Here is a 16,596-nt window from a genome sequence, read left to right as displayed (position 1 = left end):
GAATCTGACCAGCGGCTGAATAAATGAGAGGCAGATGCTGCTCAGAAAGGCGGGTTTCTGTCTGTCGTTTTTGAGCTCAGCTCAGGGTTCTGCTCTTCAACCATGAGCTGGAACACTTTTCCGAGACGCTGCTCCTTCCACTGTGCTATTCTTTCAGTACCAACATCACCATGGAGAATTACTATCTGACCTGATGTCTGTTTAAAAGAAAAATTGGCACTGTTATCAGAATCAGAATCACTTTATTTTTCACGTGTCTTACACCTACATCTAAAGGAGAGTTTGTAAAGTTCTGAGCCACAGTAAGAAGAGTTTGTAAAGTTCTGAGCCACAGTAAGAAGAGTTTGTAAAGTTCTGAGCCACAGTAAGAAGAGTTTGTAAAGTTCTGGGCTACAGTAAGACAACTTTTAAAAAATCAGAGCTAGAATAAGGGAGGTCTGTAAAGTAAGTTTGGGGCTACAATAAGGGAGTTTTGTAAAGTTCTGGTCTAAAGTAATAGAGGTTTGTAAAGTTCTGGGCTAAAGTAATAGAGGTTTGTAAAGTTCTGGGCTAAAGTAATAGAGGTTTGTAAAGTTCTGGGCTAAAGTAATAGAGGTTTGTAAAGTTCTGGGCTAAAGTAATAGAGGTTTGTAAAGTTCTGGGCTAAAGTAATAGAGGTTTGTAAAGTTCTGGGCTAAAGTAATAGAGGTTTGTAAAGTTTTGGGCTACAGTAGGGGAGATTTTTAATGTTCTGGGCTACAGTAAGAGGGTTTTGAAAAGTTTTGGGCTATAGTAACAGGTATATAAAGTTCTGGGCTACAGTAATGGTGTTTATAAAGTTCTGGGCTGCAGTAAGAGGGTTTTGTAAAGTTCTGGACTACAGCAAGGAAAGTTTGTAAAGTTCTGGGCTGCAGTAAGAAGAGTTTGTAAAGTTTTGGGCTACAGTAAGAAAAGTTTGTAAAATTCTAAGCTACAGTAAGAAGAGTTTGTAAAGTTCTGGGCTACAGTAAGAACGTTTGTAAAGTTCTGGGCTACAGTAAGAAATGTTTGTAAAGTTCTGGGCTACAGTAAGAAATGTTTGTAAAATTCTAAGCTACAGTAAGAAGAGTTTGTAAAGTTCTGGGCTACAGTAAGGGAGGATTGTAATTTTCTCCTCTGTCCTCAGAGCTGAATGTGACTTCATAGAAGAATCAAAAACGATTCTGCATATGTTCCTGTATAGCTTTAATGTCTTCAATATTAAATTTTCAAAGTAATGAATAAAAAAAAACACATTAAATGAGATGAGAAGTGTCCAAACTCGACTGGTACTGTATGTCTGCATAAATAAACAGTTAATATGTAAACAGTTATTCAGAGTGGGTTTAGGATGCTGAAATGTTTTATTCTAGAAAAATCTATCCAGTCTGAATTGTTTAGAAAGATGAGGAATGGATTCAGATGTTTAAACGTCTAAAAGCTGTTTTACTGAACGTTATTACACTGAATGGCTATGAATACACTGCCTCATCTATTGTACACAGTGTAACACAGTGTGTTTTTTATGTATTTATGTTTGTGTGTGTGTGTTTTGAACAGGTATGATGGTGGTGATCGTGCTGCTGCTCATTGCTATTATCGTGGTGGCGTCGTGGCCGACATAATGAAGTGAAGGAGGCGTCAGGATGAGTTTCTGAACACAGACTGTTTTAGATCTAATGTATAGATGGGGCTGCACTGAACTGACCACACACACACACACACACACACACACACACACATTTTATATTGTAAGGGGTACTACTGTTTCAAAAATGTAATGAAGAATGAAAAATCCGGTACCTGGAATCCTGTTATTTCTTCCTGAGAGAATCTGCTCTTCATGTTTTTGGGAAAACAAAACGCTGTTTGAGAAACATTAAACATTTTTTTATATCATTTAGTTCATTCTGAATGAATCATATGCAGGTCTGTGTGGGTAATTGCTACACTGTAACTGTGAATAAAGCACTTTAAACAAGTGCTTCTCTGGATAAAAGACCTGAAGTAGAATTCCAGTGTTCTATCAAAATGTTCAATCTATTTATTCATGGATGGTTTGGTGTGAAATTCTCTGTTTTAGAGAACCTTACAGAATTCTACACAGTGTGGGTGAATGTAACCAGATGTCTGATCCTCTAAAAGCTCCTCACATAACATTTTTTTATTACACAAATTAACAGTAAATGCACTGTGTGATGCCTGAAGCCCTGAATTACCTTAGTGTTTTTTTAAGAATGTATTTGACCTAAAAGTTGCATTTAAAACCACATATTATGAATCAGAGAAAGGAAACACGCAGTATTCCTATTCTACCGTCAGCAGCATTCCATCTAAAACTCCAGAAGATGTGTAGGTTCAGTGGTCTGTTTGTATGGTAAACCATAAAACGGCTATATTTCTGTTGTAATCTGTTTTCATTCGTCACCACTGTAGAGAAATTTGAAATAGTTGATAAGTTTCTCTATGAAAAACCTGAATTTCACACCATTTATCTTTCAAACACGGATTTATTTTTTCATTTCTCTTTTATGTAAACCTGCACATTTTTCGCACATTACTCAAACTACTTCTGTGATTATTTTCTATAGTCAGTTGAAATATCAGCTGTTGTTACATATAACCCAAATCAACCAAATAACTAAACAATGATTAGATTTGCTGTCATGGCTCTTTCCTGTGATCAGTGGGGATCAGTCTGATGCTCACTCCCAGTTTCTAATAAATGTACATTTACATTTAACAACATGCTTTTTGTTTTCTGTGTATTATAATAAAAAAAAAACTCAACATTTCTTTTTCTCTCTCTCTTCCTGTTTCTCAAGCACTCAAATTGTATTTACAGGTTTTAAAAAAAAGAGACCACTTCAGTTTCTGAATCAGTTTCTCTGATTTTGCTATTTATAGGTTTATGTTTGAGTAAAATGAACATTGTCGTTTTATTCTATAAACTACAAACAACATTTCTCCCAAACTCCAAATAAAAATATTATCATTTAGAGCATTTATTTACAGAAAATGAGAAATGGCTGAAATAACAAAAAGATGCAGAGCTTTCAGACCTCAAATAATGCAAAGAAAACACGTTCATATTCATAAAGTTTTAAGAGTTCAGAAATCAATATTTGTTGGAATAACCCTGGATTTGGCATGTTCTCCTCCATCAGTCTTACACACTGCTTTTGGATAACTTTATGCCACTCCTGGTGCAAAACTTCAAGTAGTTCAGTTTGGTTTGATGGTTGTGATCATCCATCTTCCTCTTGATTATATTCCAGACGTTTTTAATTTGGTCAAATCGAAGAAACCTTTAAGTGGTCTCTTTTTTTCAGAGATGTATATATACACATAAACAAACAGCTGACTAAATGCTGCAAATATCCATTTCTGAATTTCAGGTCTGCAGCACATTCCAAGTAAAGTTGAGACGGTACAGAAAATGTACAACTTTAAAATGTTGCCATTCCTCCTCTTACAATACTAAAAATATTTTTTGGGACTGGTGACACCAAATGCTAAAGTTTATCAGGTGTTATTAACATTTCCCTTTTTTGCTGTGAATGCATATAAAGGTGTGTAAGAGTTTTCTTGCTTTTTTTAATTCTCCACACCCTCTCTTTAGAGAGCAGCATCTGTACACTCCTCCACAGACATGCCTCTGTTTTGCATTTTTCTTATTTTCTGAAAAATGGATGGAGGTCTCTGGAAAGATGTTGACTGATGATGGACTGCAGAGGGAAAAATATGCAAATCCCTTCCAACCTTTTTTTAACATTTCAATAATTTTCTTGCGCATTTGTTTACAAACTGAAGACTTACTGCCCATCCCTTTCGATAATTACTCAGCTTTTAATATATACTGCTTTTCGTCTCTGTATAATGAAAACCATGTATCTCCAAATCACTAACTCTACAGGAGAGAGAAAAAAATCTTATGAACTTTCAGTGGAAGTCAATGTAAAAAGAGTTCATTTCAGGTTCATTTCTATTGGTCTGTTCAGCAAGAAATTGTGACACTGACAGTTTTTTTTTCTTCAAATGATGTAGTAAACTAAAAATTAGCAAAAATGGAGATACTACTTTTTCATTGGATAGCTACGATATGAAAAGAGTTAATTTTAGGTAATTTTGGAGAATTTCTTATGATCCATACATCAATACATTCTAAAACACTGTAAGAGACATCCTTTGTGTTCAAATGGTGTAATTATTAAACTAAAAATGGACAAACATGTAGATCAAATCACATTTAGAATCACCTGTTGACATCACCTGAAATCACATCATTTAGTTTCTTCACCTCATCCAGAAGTAGATGTTTATTAATAAATAAATAAAGTGGCTGAGAAAAAATATTTCAATATTTAGGCTTCTTAATAGTGTCTGGATAAAATAAGTATAAGAAACTTTATACTTATATAAGAGTCCCAAATTGTGTTGGGGTTGAGTGTGTGTGTGTGTGTGTGAGGTAAAACCCTGTTCTACATTTCTACCAAACACTGGTTTTATTTCTTGGTTTGTGTTTGCTTAGTTTTTTTCTATGACAAAAAAATATAGAAAGCTGAGGTCTGTAGGAGTGCTTCACTTCAGAGAAAAACTAGCATGAGGATGTGTTAGTCCAGTGGTTCTCAAACTGTTACATGAGGCACACCAAGGTGGGGTTGATTTGTTGTATGTGTGTGTGTGTGTGTGTATGTGTGTGTTTGTACAAATAAATCTTTTTACACAATATTTATTTACTGATATTAAGACACTTATATACCACATTTCCCTAATAATGTAAACTGGCTAAATAAACAACAGAGGTGTAGTATATAAAAACGTGTGTGTGAATGAAATAAATTTGACGACATATCAGTGGTTCTTATTCACAGTTGGGAGTTTTTATTAAATCCCCTCATACTGAGAGTGTGTTTAATCCAACCAAATCAAATAAAAGTGTAAACCAGTGATGATTGAAGCACATAATAGTGATCTGATAGTGAATGATGCTAACAGTAGTGAAATAGAAGCTTTAATTTCAGCTGAATGCTTAATTTAGATCTGACCAGATTGGCGTTCAGTAGTTACTTTTCCTCTCTGGTTTAATCACAACAATCTAAACGACCACAGACTGTAAAACAAAAAAAAAAAAACAACAAAAAACAAAGACAAAACCCACAATGTCCTGTGTCATTAAATATTTCCATATATAATAACCGTAATATATTAGTACACATCGTAAAACAATATTGCAGACTTATTAAATTTACAATTCATAGTATGAACAAAAAAAAGCAGTGTTTTGTTTGATGTCGCTTTAAAAAAGAAATTAAATTTACATCATATGAGTAATGAATATAGAAATAAAGAGTGGACTGATTTATAAACGGAGTGCCAGAATAAATGAGTACATTTACAGGTGTCTGGGATGAGGAGTATTATGTAAAAGGTAGGGTGTAAATGCAGCGTATGTATAAATATATGAAGGTCAAACAGCACAATATAATACGCTGGAGCTGAACGGCCGCTATGTACATTTAGAAAGAATGAACACAGAGCAAAAACTGCAGTGATCATTCATGCATTCTCCGTCGTTCAGAATAAACACAGCACCTTCTCACACACACAAACCACACATACACACACAGACGCCCAGTGTGTGAAATAGGATCTGCTGGAATGAAGCTCTGTAGAAGCTCCAGTGCTGATGCTGCGCGGGCTTTGTGGAGGATTAGCTAAGGATAAAACAAGGCAATTGAGCTTTTTTCTCTCGTTTTTCCCAGAAAATGTTTGATTTTGAGCTCTAAACATGAACTGGGTCGGCACTTCTCACCCCAAATATATCCTCACTGGTGGATTAAACTCGGGTTAAAGATGATCAGATGTTCTAAATACATGTAATTAAGACGAAAACCTACTCTAAACAGGCACACACTGCTGGAACTGCCATTTTTCTATTTGTTATTACATTCAAGATTTAAAAGGCTGTTGTGTGTTGACTTTTCTGATTTGTCTATTTTTATTGGGTAAAACAATATAAAAAGAGGAGCTGAAAAATCATTTATTTCAGTCTTGTTTTTATGAATATAAAAAAGGATTATTAAATTAAAATGGTATAATTCAAAAATATAATAATGGCAATTTGGGATGGTTTTGTTACTTTATATATTTGAAAAACTAAAATTCATAAAAATAATGTATTGTTCTGTAATACTTGCTGGGCAAATAAAAAAAAATAATTACAATATTTGATCAGCTGGTTGAATAAATTGGCCTCAATAGTTACATTATTACCTTTTTATTAAACAATCAATTAGCCCAATAATGATACGCTAACTAATTTCAAAATATTGCTCATTTCATGCTCGACTACAGGGAACTTATTGCCTAAACATCTCTTAATTATGGAAATCCCACCATATAAAACCTCCACAGCACCAAACAGGCATTGTGTGGGATGACCTGGTTTTAAAACTGAGCACTCTGTGGGTGTCGTCAAATAAAAAGATTCCAATATTCAATGGAAATGATGTTTTTAGCATTAAATGAAATTTAAACTAAATAAAATACAACATTTTACAATGTTATTCTTGTAAACGTCATTTGAGCTAAACCTCAGATATCGTTCATTCTTTTTTTTTCTGACCATCCAACAAAAGACATTCAAATAGCTAGATTGTGTTTTGTTTTATACAGCAGCACCAGTTTCTCAGATCGTATGGAATCACCAGTTAATAAACAAGATAATGAACATGCATTTTATACTGTACATTTTTACACTGTTTTCCACATTTAAAAGGAATATTGGGTGATGGTGGGATGTGGAATACTGTTTAGCACAGCTGCCGCTACAGAACATTCAGTCTTTTGGCAGATTATGCATATTTTTTAATCTGTTTTTTTTTTTTTTTTTTTTTTTTTTTTAGATTATACCTTTTAAAATGTGGATAATGAACAAAAACACTTTTTGGATGTGGAACATTATCTAACACTGAAAGACTGGAACAGAATTCCTGTCTGATCAATTTTGAGCTTTTTATAAATCCTAAAGAATGATATGTATGTTGTAATACATTTTAAAAAAATCTGTATTTCTGAGAGCTCTCCTCAGGTCTTGTTTGATAGTCTATAAATTGTGTTTCTTATCGTTATTTATTCTTTTTTTTATCAAAATGGAGATGTACTGCACTGACTAACAAATAAAACCTGCAGGCTGAGCACCTTCACAACAGCTCCCGTTCACAGAAACGCTCTTTCTCTTTAACCCTCGGCCCAAAGCAGCAGCGCTCAGTCCCTCATCCCTCGTTCATCATCCCCCACTCCCTCTCTTCTTCCCCGTGGCTCCTCTGTTTCTGTGTCCAGTTCTGGATGGTAATCTCTTTGACCCCGACACTCCTCCCTATGCCTTCTTGCATTTGCCTTTCTTCTCGCGCTGCTGAAACTTTCGCAATCTTCGGGCCCATGTGTCTCTCCACTGAATGACCAGACTGCCCTTATCCGCCACCACGCCGCTCTGGCCGGGGGAATCCTCGTCGTTACCCAGCAGAAGGTATTTCTTGCCCGTTTTGATTTTGGGGCATTTACAGGCCACGTCTTTAGCCCTCACCCACAGCAGCTGGTCGCCTCGGCGGATTCGGCTCTCGCCCTGCTTGTAGACGGAGATGATGTTGACCGTGAACTTCCACCACTCTCCAGCCTTGTCCGACTTCAGGATGTGCACCTGTACGGCTGTGAGGTCAAACAGATGACATTTTAAGAATTATTTAATTATAGAGGCTTTACCTAAAAACTTCTGAATGGGTTCTTATCTTGTTGCAGAGTAAAGCACAACAGTTACATTTCTATATGTATTTCTATTGATTTCTATCAACCAAAACTCTCACTGAGTTAAGTTGGAAGTAAACAGTCACATGGCAGAAAAAAAAAATGATTTTCAGGATGTTTGATTTGGCCAACAAGAAAATCACCCAAAGCTCTACATTTTTAAAAATCTACTTTTTTATATATTTATTTATTAAATAGTTTTTGGCCCTTGGTCCCTATGGTCACCATGATAAAAAAAATACCTGTTCTACATTTCTACCAAACACAGGTTCGATTTCTTGATTTGTGCTCTCTTTGTTTTTCTACGACAAAAAAACATAGAAAGGTTTGTAGGAGTGTATCACTACAGAAAAGAACTTGTGTGAGGATGTGTGAGCTCAGTGCTTCTCAAATTGAGGTCTGTGTGCTAATAGTGGTACGTGAAGAACCCCAAGGTAATACATCACCAAATATATGTTTTTAATTGATCAAAAACATTTTAACATTTTAACATTTAACAAGCAAATTTCCAAATCTCTGGGTCTTAAAATTTGCCTGGTTTCTTTGGTGACAATGACAATTTTTCACTGTCAGAAAAAAACATATGTAAAACATTTTCTGAAAATGTACATTTTCTGAAAACTTACAAATAAAATATTTTTGGAGCATTTCTATTGGAATTTGAAATTGAATTTCAATAGCATACATTTATTGTGTTTCACATTCACATCAGAATATCCAACACAGTTATTGCATATTTACATATTATTTGTTCATATCATTCACCCCTGGATTGCATTGCATATGTTCCTGTGAATTACTTTTATCACGTACTTTGCCTTCTTACGTGGTCTAAAATGTTTGAGAACCACTGTGTTAGCCAAAAACAATCACAGGCCCTGGAAGAAGAAGTGTGTTTCATACTGGACCCTCAGGGAGGTATTATTCATTTCGTAGCTCCTCACATGGCTCTCTGCCACTAACAACTCTCATTCAAGAGTGATGGCAGCTTCAACACATGCACATTTTTACTCCTCTTTATCAATTTCATTTGTGTTGATACAGTTGAGCAAACTTTGCGAGATTTAGTGGCTCTTCTCACAAAAGGCCAGACAGAAAATGGGGCAATTAGAGATGCTGTGAACTCGTAACTAAAACTTTACACTGCAGTTGATCAAACTGAATACATTCACGCGTCACTTTTGTTAGGATTTCCTCTGACGCCATTTGTCAGTGCAGTGATAATCTCACTGCTCTCCTGACTGAACTGTGGTGTTAATTGAGGAGCTGCAGCTGTGGCCCAGTCTGCTCTGGTGCCCCTATGCAAACATATGCTAACCGCTAGCCACTACCTACCTATAAACATTAGACTGTACGGTTATAATTCCTCTCCTTAATAACTTGAACATTACTTTCAGTCCTGAGTTATGTTCCAGTGATGAGAAAATATAAAAATGCTGTTTTCTACCTGTAATGCACACAAAATGAGAAGCTAAGTCCATAATATAAAATCCAGTTAAATCCAATTAACTAATACAGTATTGTGCAAATGTTTTAGTCACCTGTGGGAATTTTAGTAAAGAATATGTGTCTTATCTGTGACTAGCATTACAATACAAATAGCAATTTTACAAAAAGCAGTGCTTTTACAGCACTGTTTTACGTAAAACTTCTAATCTACCCTCATCCGAGTTTAATAGCTATTTCTAGTTCTCATCATATCAACTGCTGGCTGAGGGCATCCAGGAGATATCTGGAACTACACTTTGTTCTTCAGCTTGACTCACAGGATATAACATACTTAATTAAGAATGTTTAATCCTTGTTACATTGTACTGTATGTATGTTTGTAATTTTTTTCTTTGTTGCCTAAAACCACTACAGTTTTTGAATCAGTTCCGGTTTTGCTATTAAAATTGACCTTTTATGTTTTATTTTGTTTACCTACGGGCCTTATTTTTACCAAATTTCAAATAAAGTAATTTAAAGAATTTATTTGCAGAAAATAAGAAATGGCTGAAATATAAAAAAACGATGCAGAGCTTTCAGACCTCAAAAAATGCAAATAAAACAAGTTATTATTCAAAAATAGAATAAATAGAGTTCAGAAATCAATAATTGGTACAATAACCCTGGCATGTTCTTCTCCACCAGTCTTACACACTGCTTTTGGAGAACTTTATGCTACTCCTGATGCAAAAATTCAAGGAGTTCTGCTTGGTTTAATGGCTTGTGATCATCCATGTTCCACTTGATTGTATTTCAGAGGTTTTTAATTTGTTGAAATCATGGAAAAATAACATCATTAAGTGGCCTCTTATTTTTCTCCAGAGCTGTATATATACGTTTTGGAAGCCTGTGTTTAACATTTTTATTTTATATTTGATATTGATATTTTCGTCCGTATTGTAATGGACGCAGGGTTTGAAAGGGTTAAGCACTAAATTCACAAAAACTCACAAATACAGGCGTGTGAATAATATAAATAATAATAATGTTAAATATGGAATGTCATAAGCGAACCATCATTGCTAATACATGTAAATGTCAAATAAATGCAGAGATAACCCTCAGCCGACTTATTCCTGTTGTTCAGTGCCCACTGCATTTGGGTTCCCCCGTGCTGTTAGTGAACAAAGCCCCCTGATGAAGCAGGAGGCTGAGGGAAAGTGGATTAGGTTTAGTGTTTAGAAAAGGGGGGCTCGTCCGGGATCATCCACAGTAGGGCGGTGGGGAAAGTGCCAACAATTCATAATTGAGAGGCACTGTAGGCTGACCCTGCGGGGGCCATATTAAATGAGTAAATGGGCTGAAGGTAATGTATTCCCCCCCTACTGTCCAGCTTTTAGAGAGATGAGGAGGAACCCATGCAGAGACGAACCTGTAGGAGTGGGGTGGACCTGCTGCTTTTCTCCTGATGGGGTCCCTGTTACTGTAGGCAAGGCACGTGCCAGGCCTTCAGGAGAACTCATCTAATCTCTCCCTGTGTCTCCCTGTGCTTGGGACACTGCTGGTTTGAGGACTTTTTGTCTGATAGAGATAAGGAAATGTTTCTTCGATGGCCTCAAAACGTGATATCATGTTAATTAAGTCAAGTGCTAGGTTAAATGAAAAAATAATTATTAGAAGAACAATAATACTAAGTACAATGTCATAGTATGCTATGGCTTAGGCCTTCCACCAGGCCTTCAGTGGTTTATTTAACATGCCAGGAAAATTGCAGCTATTCTGAGTCATTTTCTATCTTTATTATTTGAGCTGGTTTCCTTATGTGTCTATAGCGATCATGCGAATAACTGACTATACCAATACGATGAATCAACATGCTGTAAGAATGGCCTGGTTGTCATTAAGAGCCGCTAAGCTCTTTAGGTTCCTCTGTGTCTTGCTTGACTGATGAAACAGCCTCACCTCAGAGGGAGAGAGGGGCTGCACATCTGCTCCATTCAGGGACAAGAGAATGCCTGCTGGCCTCAGGAATGCTGCTGTGGGACTGGCTCTTCCCTTAATGAGGATCTACCCAAGCACTTCGCTCCCCTCTGTCCGTCACACTGCCTTGACTTGATCCGCTTTGGACTTAAATACCTGCTGGGCTGTCCGTCAGCGCCACAGCCTCCCCTAAGCCCTTCACTGATGGCCTTTCCTCCTGTTTGATCCTTTGACTTTCTTCTTGAAAGCCCTGAGTAAGCCATCACTACAATGGAGCGAGGCTGAGGGTGCCCTGGGGAACTAAAGACTTCGAGGCTACAGCTTCTGATGAGGAATATAGATGTAGCAAAGGGGACAGAGGTTTTAGCCATCCGGACTCTGTCTGTGTCTGTCTGTGTATGCGTTGTGCCAACTTTACAACTTACCATAATCTTTCTTACAGTACTTCTTCATGTTGATCTTCAGCTTTCCTTTGGATGCCTTGCAGTAGGAGTCGCAGTCTGTATTTAGGGTGATATAAAAAAGAGAGAGAGAGAGAGAGAAAGAGAGGGAGTGAGACAGGGCAAGAGAATAGGCGAATTAAAATGCATTCTGCTGAAGAAAGAAAGAAAAGAAAAGACAGAGTGTGACAGAGAGCGAGACACTTCTCCCAACAGCTCGTCTATCTTGGGAGCCCATGCTTCACGCTGCACCCATCTGCCCCCCTTCAGTTGAGTGGCTCTAATAGAGGCTTGTGGGCTATTGAGCAGAGAGCGAGCCTTCAGTCCTATAGAAAAGCAACAGACAAAAGGTCCTGCTCTTTCTGCTTTCTGGATGTCTGGACCCTCCCTTGCTCTGATGGGAGACCTCTGGGGCCAAGAGCATTCAAGCCACCCAATGCTTTTTTTGTAGCGCAATGCTAATTCTTTGCCCCCCTCTCCACTGTCAAAGTACCACCATAGGGCTGAGGAAGGCCCACAGGTCGACCCCCACCATCACCACCACCACCTCGTCATCTCAACCCTTGCGTCTGTTCGACCCTGAGGCCCCTCCTCTTTCCCGACCCCTTGGGCCATTTCAACCTTTGGCATTTATTGGTTCAGCACCCAGGGAGGTGGCAATGTAGGTTGGGGGTCGGCGCAGCACAATGGGAGGTCAGGGGAAAATTAGTGGCCTGTGAAGTGCTAAAAAAAGCCAAAAATAAATACCTCACAAAAGAGCCGAAGACAAATAGATATGTGTCTTTTTCTCCTAATACCTGTATTGGGTCCTGCAAGATAACCTCCTCAAGTCTAGACAAGGCAATGCTTCAACAGACAATGCTTCAGCTCACAGAAATCACAAAAGGTCTCTTAGGAGTTTTTTTTTTAAATAAAGACGGCTTAAGAACTTTCAATGAATCCTAATCAACCAGCACCCAGTGAATGTGGCTGATGAGCAAAGTATGCGTCAACACCCCAAAGGAATTGAATCAAAGCACTGTTACAACATTTGAAACAACTTCAGTTTATTCTGACATTGTTTGCAGCATTTCCTCCACCTCACACACTGATGTGGTCTCTCTGTTAGTAGATGGATGAAGGGGAGATGGGGCGGCACTCTTTGCTAAGGGGTTGGAGGTCCTTTCAGCTCGCCTGCATATGAACAAACTTCATTGTTTTTTGGCGATCCTTACCCCATGCCTGCTTTTCACTTTTCTTTAAGGGACCCTTTTCTCCCTATTTGAAAGAAGTTGCCTGGACAACAGCAGTATGAGAAAAATATGCCAGAGAAAAGAAGTAGCTCCATGTAGGGGGATGGGGGCTGAAGAACATGCACAATCTAAAGGGAGGGGGTTGTAGGGTGCCCCACAAACCCCAAATCTGCAGGGACCACGAGTAGAGTACATTTGCAAATGGCAAAGAAACGACAACCTAAGCGAAATTGAGTCCATATAGTGGCAGGCTCATTTCCATGTAAATGAAGGTTATCAATGAAGCCGCTTTTGTTTTCCAATAAACCTGTTAAATGGCATCATGAGGCTATCCTTTGATAGTGCTCATTTCTCACTAGCAAGTCCGCAAGATGCAAAGAGTACTCAGAGATTCCCATTGAGAAGCTTGAAGTCCCCCACCGGCTGGACATGTGTACCAATTGTGATGCCTCTTGAAGCGGGTTTAGCTCAAGCTACTGTCACAACGCTCTCTCAGAAGGAGGTGTTGCCTTAATGGATGCTTTTCTTTCCTCCTTTTGAGTGAAAGGAAAGGCTGAAGAGCTTTGCGAGATTGAGTCAGGTCCTGCTGGCAGCAGTGGAGAGGGAACAAGAGAGTGGATGGGTGTTAGAGCATGGAGGTAAGGCTTGTTTGACAATGCTAGAATGAGAGAGCAAGGCACCAGCTACAAGCTGACTGTGGAAGACCCCTGTTGTGAGAGCCATTGGTGGACGCATTCTCTGGTCTCGCCAGTCTCCAAGCAAAGTCGTGCATACTGAGATCGAGTGCAGAACAAGCTTTCGGCCCAGTGAGTCTGTGTGATTCAGCATTTCCCCAGCTATAGAAAAGTATGGACAATCTTCCCTGTGGGGCCTTTCATTGGCCAGAGAAAAACAGACATTGTACTGAGCCCTAAGGAATGTCAGGCTGACCCCAGGTCTGTTTCCATTGGGCCTGCAGCGCAATAGGCATTGTGCTTCACCCCCAGCGCTGATTCGAGAACTGTAACAACGAGGTGTGAAAGAGCGCACAGGGGGAAGGCTGTTTCTCCACACAATGAGACTGATTGAGAAACAAATTGCTGCAAATAAAGCATGTAATTAGATTATAGCCGGAGCCCTAGACTCCTGCTGGAGTACACTCTCAATGGAGTGCTGGATCGTCTCCAAAACCGGAGGCTTGTCGTCCCTCCCCTCACTCTTTCTCTCCCTTTTCTTTTCACAGTTTGAGGAGCAGAGGTCTGTTGCATCCTGACAGTTTGAGAAACACAGCAGACAGTGCCTGCAGCTCTTGCTTCAGGGCTTTGTTTTTGTGCAGGGCGTGAAGGCACCATTCTAATGGCAGGAGAACAAGGCTGGATGATCTTCTTTACAGTACACAAAACACCTGGCTCGTCCTCAGCTGCTTTAGACTGTGAGACGTGGGTAAAGAAACCATAAATTACCTGTGAGCTTTCTGTATTCATGATGGAACCTGAGTACAATACTGTTCTGGTTCTCTTTCTCTACTGATGGAGCAGGCTTAGGACTTCTTGTTTTATGTAAAAAAAAAAAATAGAGAATATAATAGAAAAGCAAATTAGTTGCCAATAATCAGCAACATATCCTTTATGTTTATACTTAATGCTTCAAGAGTTCTGGCTCCAAGGATGATCTCACTTCACAATGTGCTTTGTCTAAGCTGAGCAGTTGGGGGTATTCACTGTGCTTTTTTTCCACTGTGTGGCCGAGAGTTAATTTTTTCCCTCTCCTTCCCCAATTTAGCAATCAAATTATCTGGATTGATTAATACTAGACTTCTCCAAACACATACTACCCATAATGAGTTAAAATCACTCCAGACTAATTACTATTTTTAATCTTCCATTTTTATCCCATTTTTAACCCTTAGTTTATCAATGGCAATTATCCCACCCAGTTAGATTTATTCCCCCTATCACTAGCAATGCCCCAAGACCAAGAGGATACAGACTAGCACATGCCTCCTCCGACACATGTGAAGCCAACTACCGCCTCTTTTCCAACTGTGAATTATTACTACTTTTAGAATGTAAACCTACACACTGCAGAGTCATACTCATTTAAAACACTCCACAATTATTACTGCTAAACTGTTAACACAACACACTACATATTCATAGTGGTATAAAACCACTCCACAATTAATGCTATTAGACTGTAAAAACAACACACTGGATTTAAAGTTTTGCTTACAGATTATAAAAACCTAACACAGGTTAGATTCATACTGGATCTATATAATTACTCCCAGACTTTAAACTACACTTGATTAAAAGTATTACTCTAAGGATGTAAAAACTACACACACAGCTGATTGATACTGATTCATACAATCACAGATCGTGTCAGCGATTACACCCCAGGTAAAACTAATCCAGACACCTGTTTCAAAGTTTCTAAGCTCCCTCACTCTCTATCTCTCTGTCTCTTTGTCTTTTTGTCTCTTTGTCCTCTGCCATCTCTCGCTGTGTCGGCGGTGGTGAAGGAAGGACGGGGTGGAGAGATGCCCTGATAAGAACGGCACATCTGTTTGCAATCATCATGTTGGATGAGATCATGTTCTTCACTCTGTTCCGTCATGAGGTGTGCTAGTCTGAGAGATGGGATAATGTATGCATTCTCATAGCAGGGAGCTTGGGTGGTCCGAGGACCCCGTTTTGACGGGGCCACTCAAATATGCGTGGGTGTGTGCGTATGTGTATGTGTGTGCACGCCACCTTTCTCTCGGCTTGATTTGGAATGCTGGAGTTTCCATGGACAGCTGCCCTCGACCCAGATGGGTTAAACATTCTGAGGGCTGCGAGTCAGGGTTCCCGTCCGCTAAGCTCAATCAGCTCTTCAGAATGCGTCACTTTTCACAAAGAATGCATGTGTGACTGGACCCGCCGTTCCAGTCGTAAAGTTATTTCACACTGTTCAAGTTTGATTACTGCAATAAAAGAATCAGATTCCAATTCAAGCATCATAGTCCCACCCAAGGATGCTTTTTTAAATGTTTCCTATGCTTGTTTTTCCACTTCTGCTGGAAATAATTTGTGAAAAGTGTTTTTTTTTTCAAAATGTTCAACTCTGCAATAATTAACAATAACGGTCATAATTAACAAGACTTACACCAGAAATAAACATATGGTTAAATAAATAAAAATGGTTAAGTAACTACTGATGTACTACTGATTAACTGAAACTAGTTAAAGTATTAATAAACATAAATGCTTAATAATCCTGTAAATATGAATTAAGGCATTAGTTAAAAATGTTATAATGCTCAATAATGTCTTATGTAGTGCAAATATAATTATAATAATACAAAATAATGTTAATTAATGTACCCTTATTGTAAAGTGTTACCTTAAATTCTTAGAGCTTAGTTTGTAACAACTTTTTGTCCAAGCAACTCATGGACAGTAATCGTGCATTAAATAAATGACAGTACATAACTGTCACCTTATTAATAGTAATAATACCAGCTTTACAGTCATAATGCTCCAGTCAGTGTGAAATTCTAAAAAGCAAAAAGCGAGAATGCTTGTGCAGGACTGGACTTTGATTGAAGCATTATATTCCAAACCAAGGAATGTTTCCCAATGATGTCTGTAGTCATATGCTGGGCTTTAAACACTTAAATTATTTTTTGAGTGGCTTGCCCAATCTGAAATTTATTTTACTCTAGGGAGAAAAGTTTCACAACACAGAAC

At 38.3% G+C, this 16,596-nt stretch overlaps 2 protein-coding genes and 1 long non-coding RNA gene across 5 annotated transcripts in view; 2 read left to right on the top strand and 1 right to left on the bottom strand.

The window, feature by feature from the left end:
- stx8 (syntaxin 8) overlaps positions 1-2,791 on the top strand; it is a 48,192-nt gene extending 45,401 nt beyond the window's left edge. For both annotated transcript variants that reach the window (XM_022663293.2, XM_049479657.1), the window contains exon 8: positions 1,558-2,791. In XM_022663293.2, the coding sequence (XP_022519014.1) occupies positions 1,558-1,622 (65 nt within the window). In that variant the 3' untranslated portion in view covers positions 1,623-2,791. The remainder of the gene's footprint in view (positions 1-1,557) is intronic.
- Positions 1-16,596, top strand: part of LOC125802252 (uncharacterized) — a 302,998-nt gene that overhangs the window by 258,404 nt on the left and 27,998 nt on the right. The gene's annotated exons all lie outside the window — the stretch shown is intronic.
- Positions 4,859-16,596, bottom strand: part of ntn1a (netrin 1a) — a 70,534-nt gene continuing 58,796 nt past the window's right edge. For both annotated transcript variants that reach the window (XM_022675202.2, XM_007257186.4), the window contains 2 exons: positions 11,637-11,711; positions 4,859-7,707 (listed from right to left, as the gene is read on the bottom strand). In XM_022675202.2, coding sequence (XP_022530923.1) covers positions 7,379-7,707; positions 11,637-11,711 — 404 coding nt within the window. In that variant the 3' untranslated portion in view covers positions 4,859-7,378. The remainder of the gene's footprint in view (positions 7,708-11,636; positions 11,712-16,596) is intronic.

This window comes from Astyanax mexicanus, chromosome 5 (assembly GCF_023375975.1).
Source record: "Astyanax mexicanus isolate ESR-SI-001 chromosome 5, AstMex3_surface, whole genome shotgun sequence".
In the NCBI taxonomy this organism is placed as follows: Eukaryota; Metazoa; Chordata; class Actinopteri; order Characiformes; family Acestrorhamphidae; genus Astyanax; species Astyanax mexicanus.
Note: the sequence above shows the minus strand (reverse complement) of the source record. Positions and strands in the feature narration are given on the sequence as shown.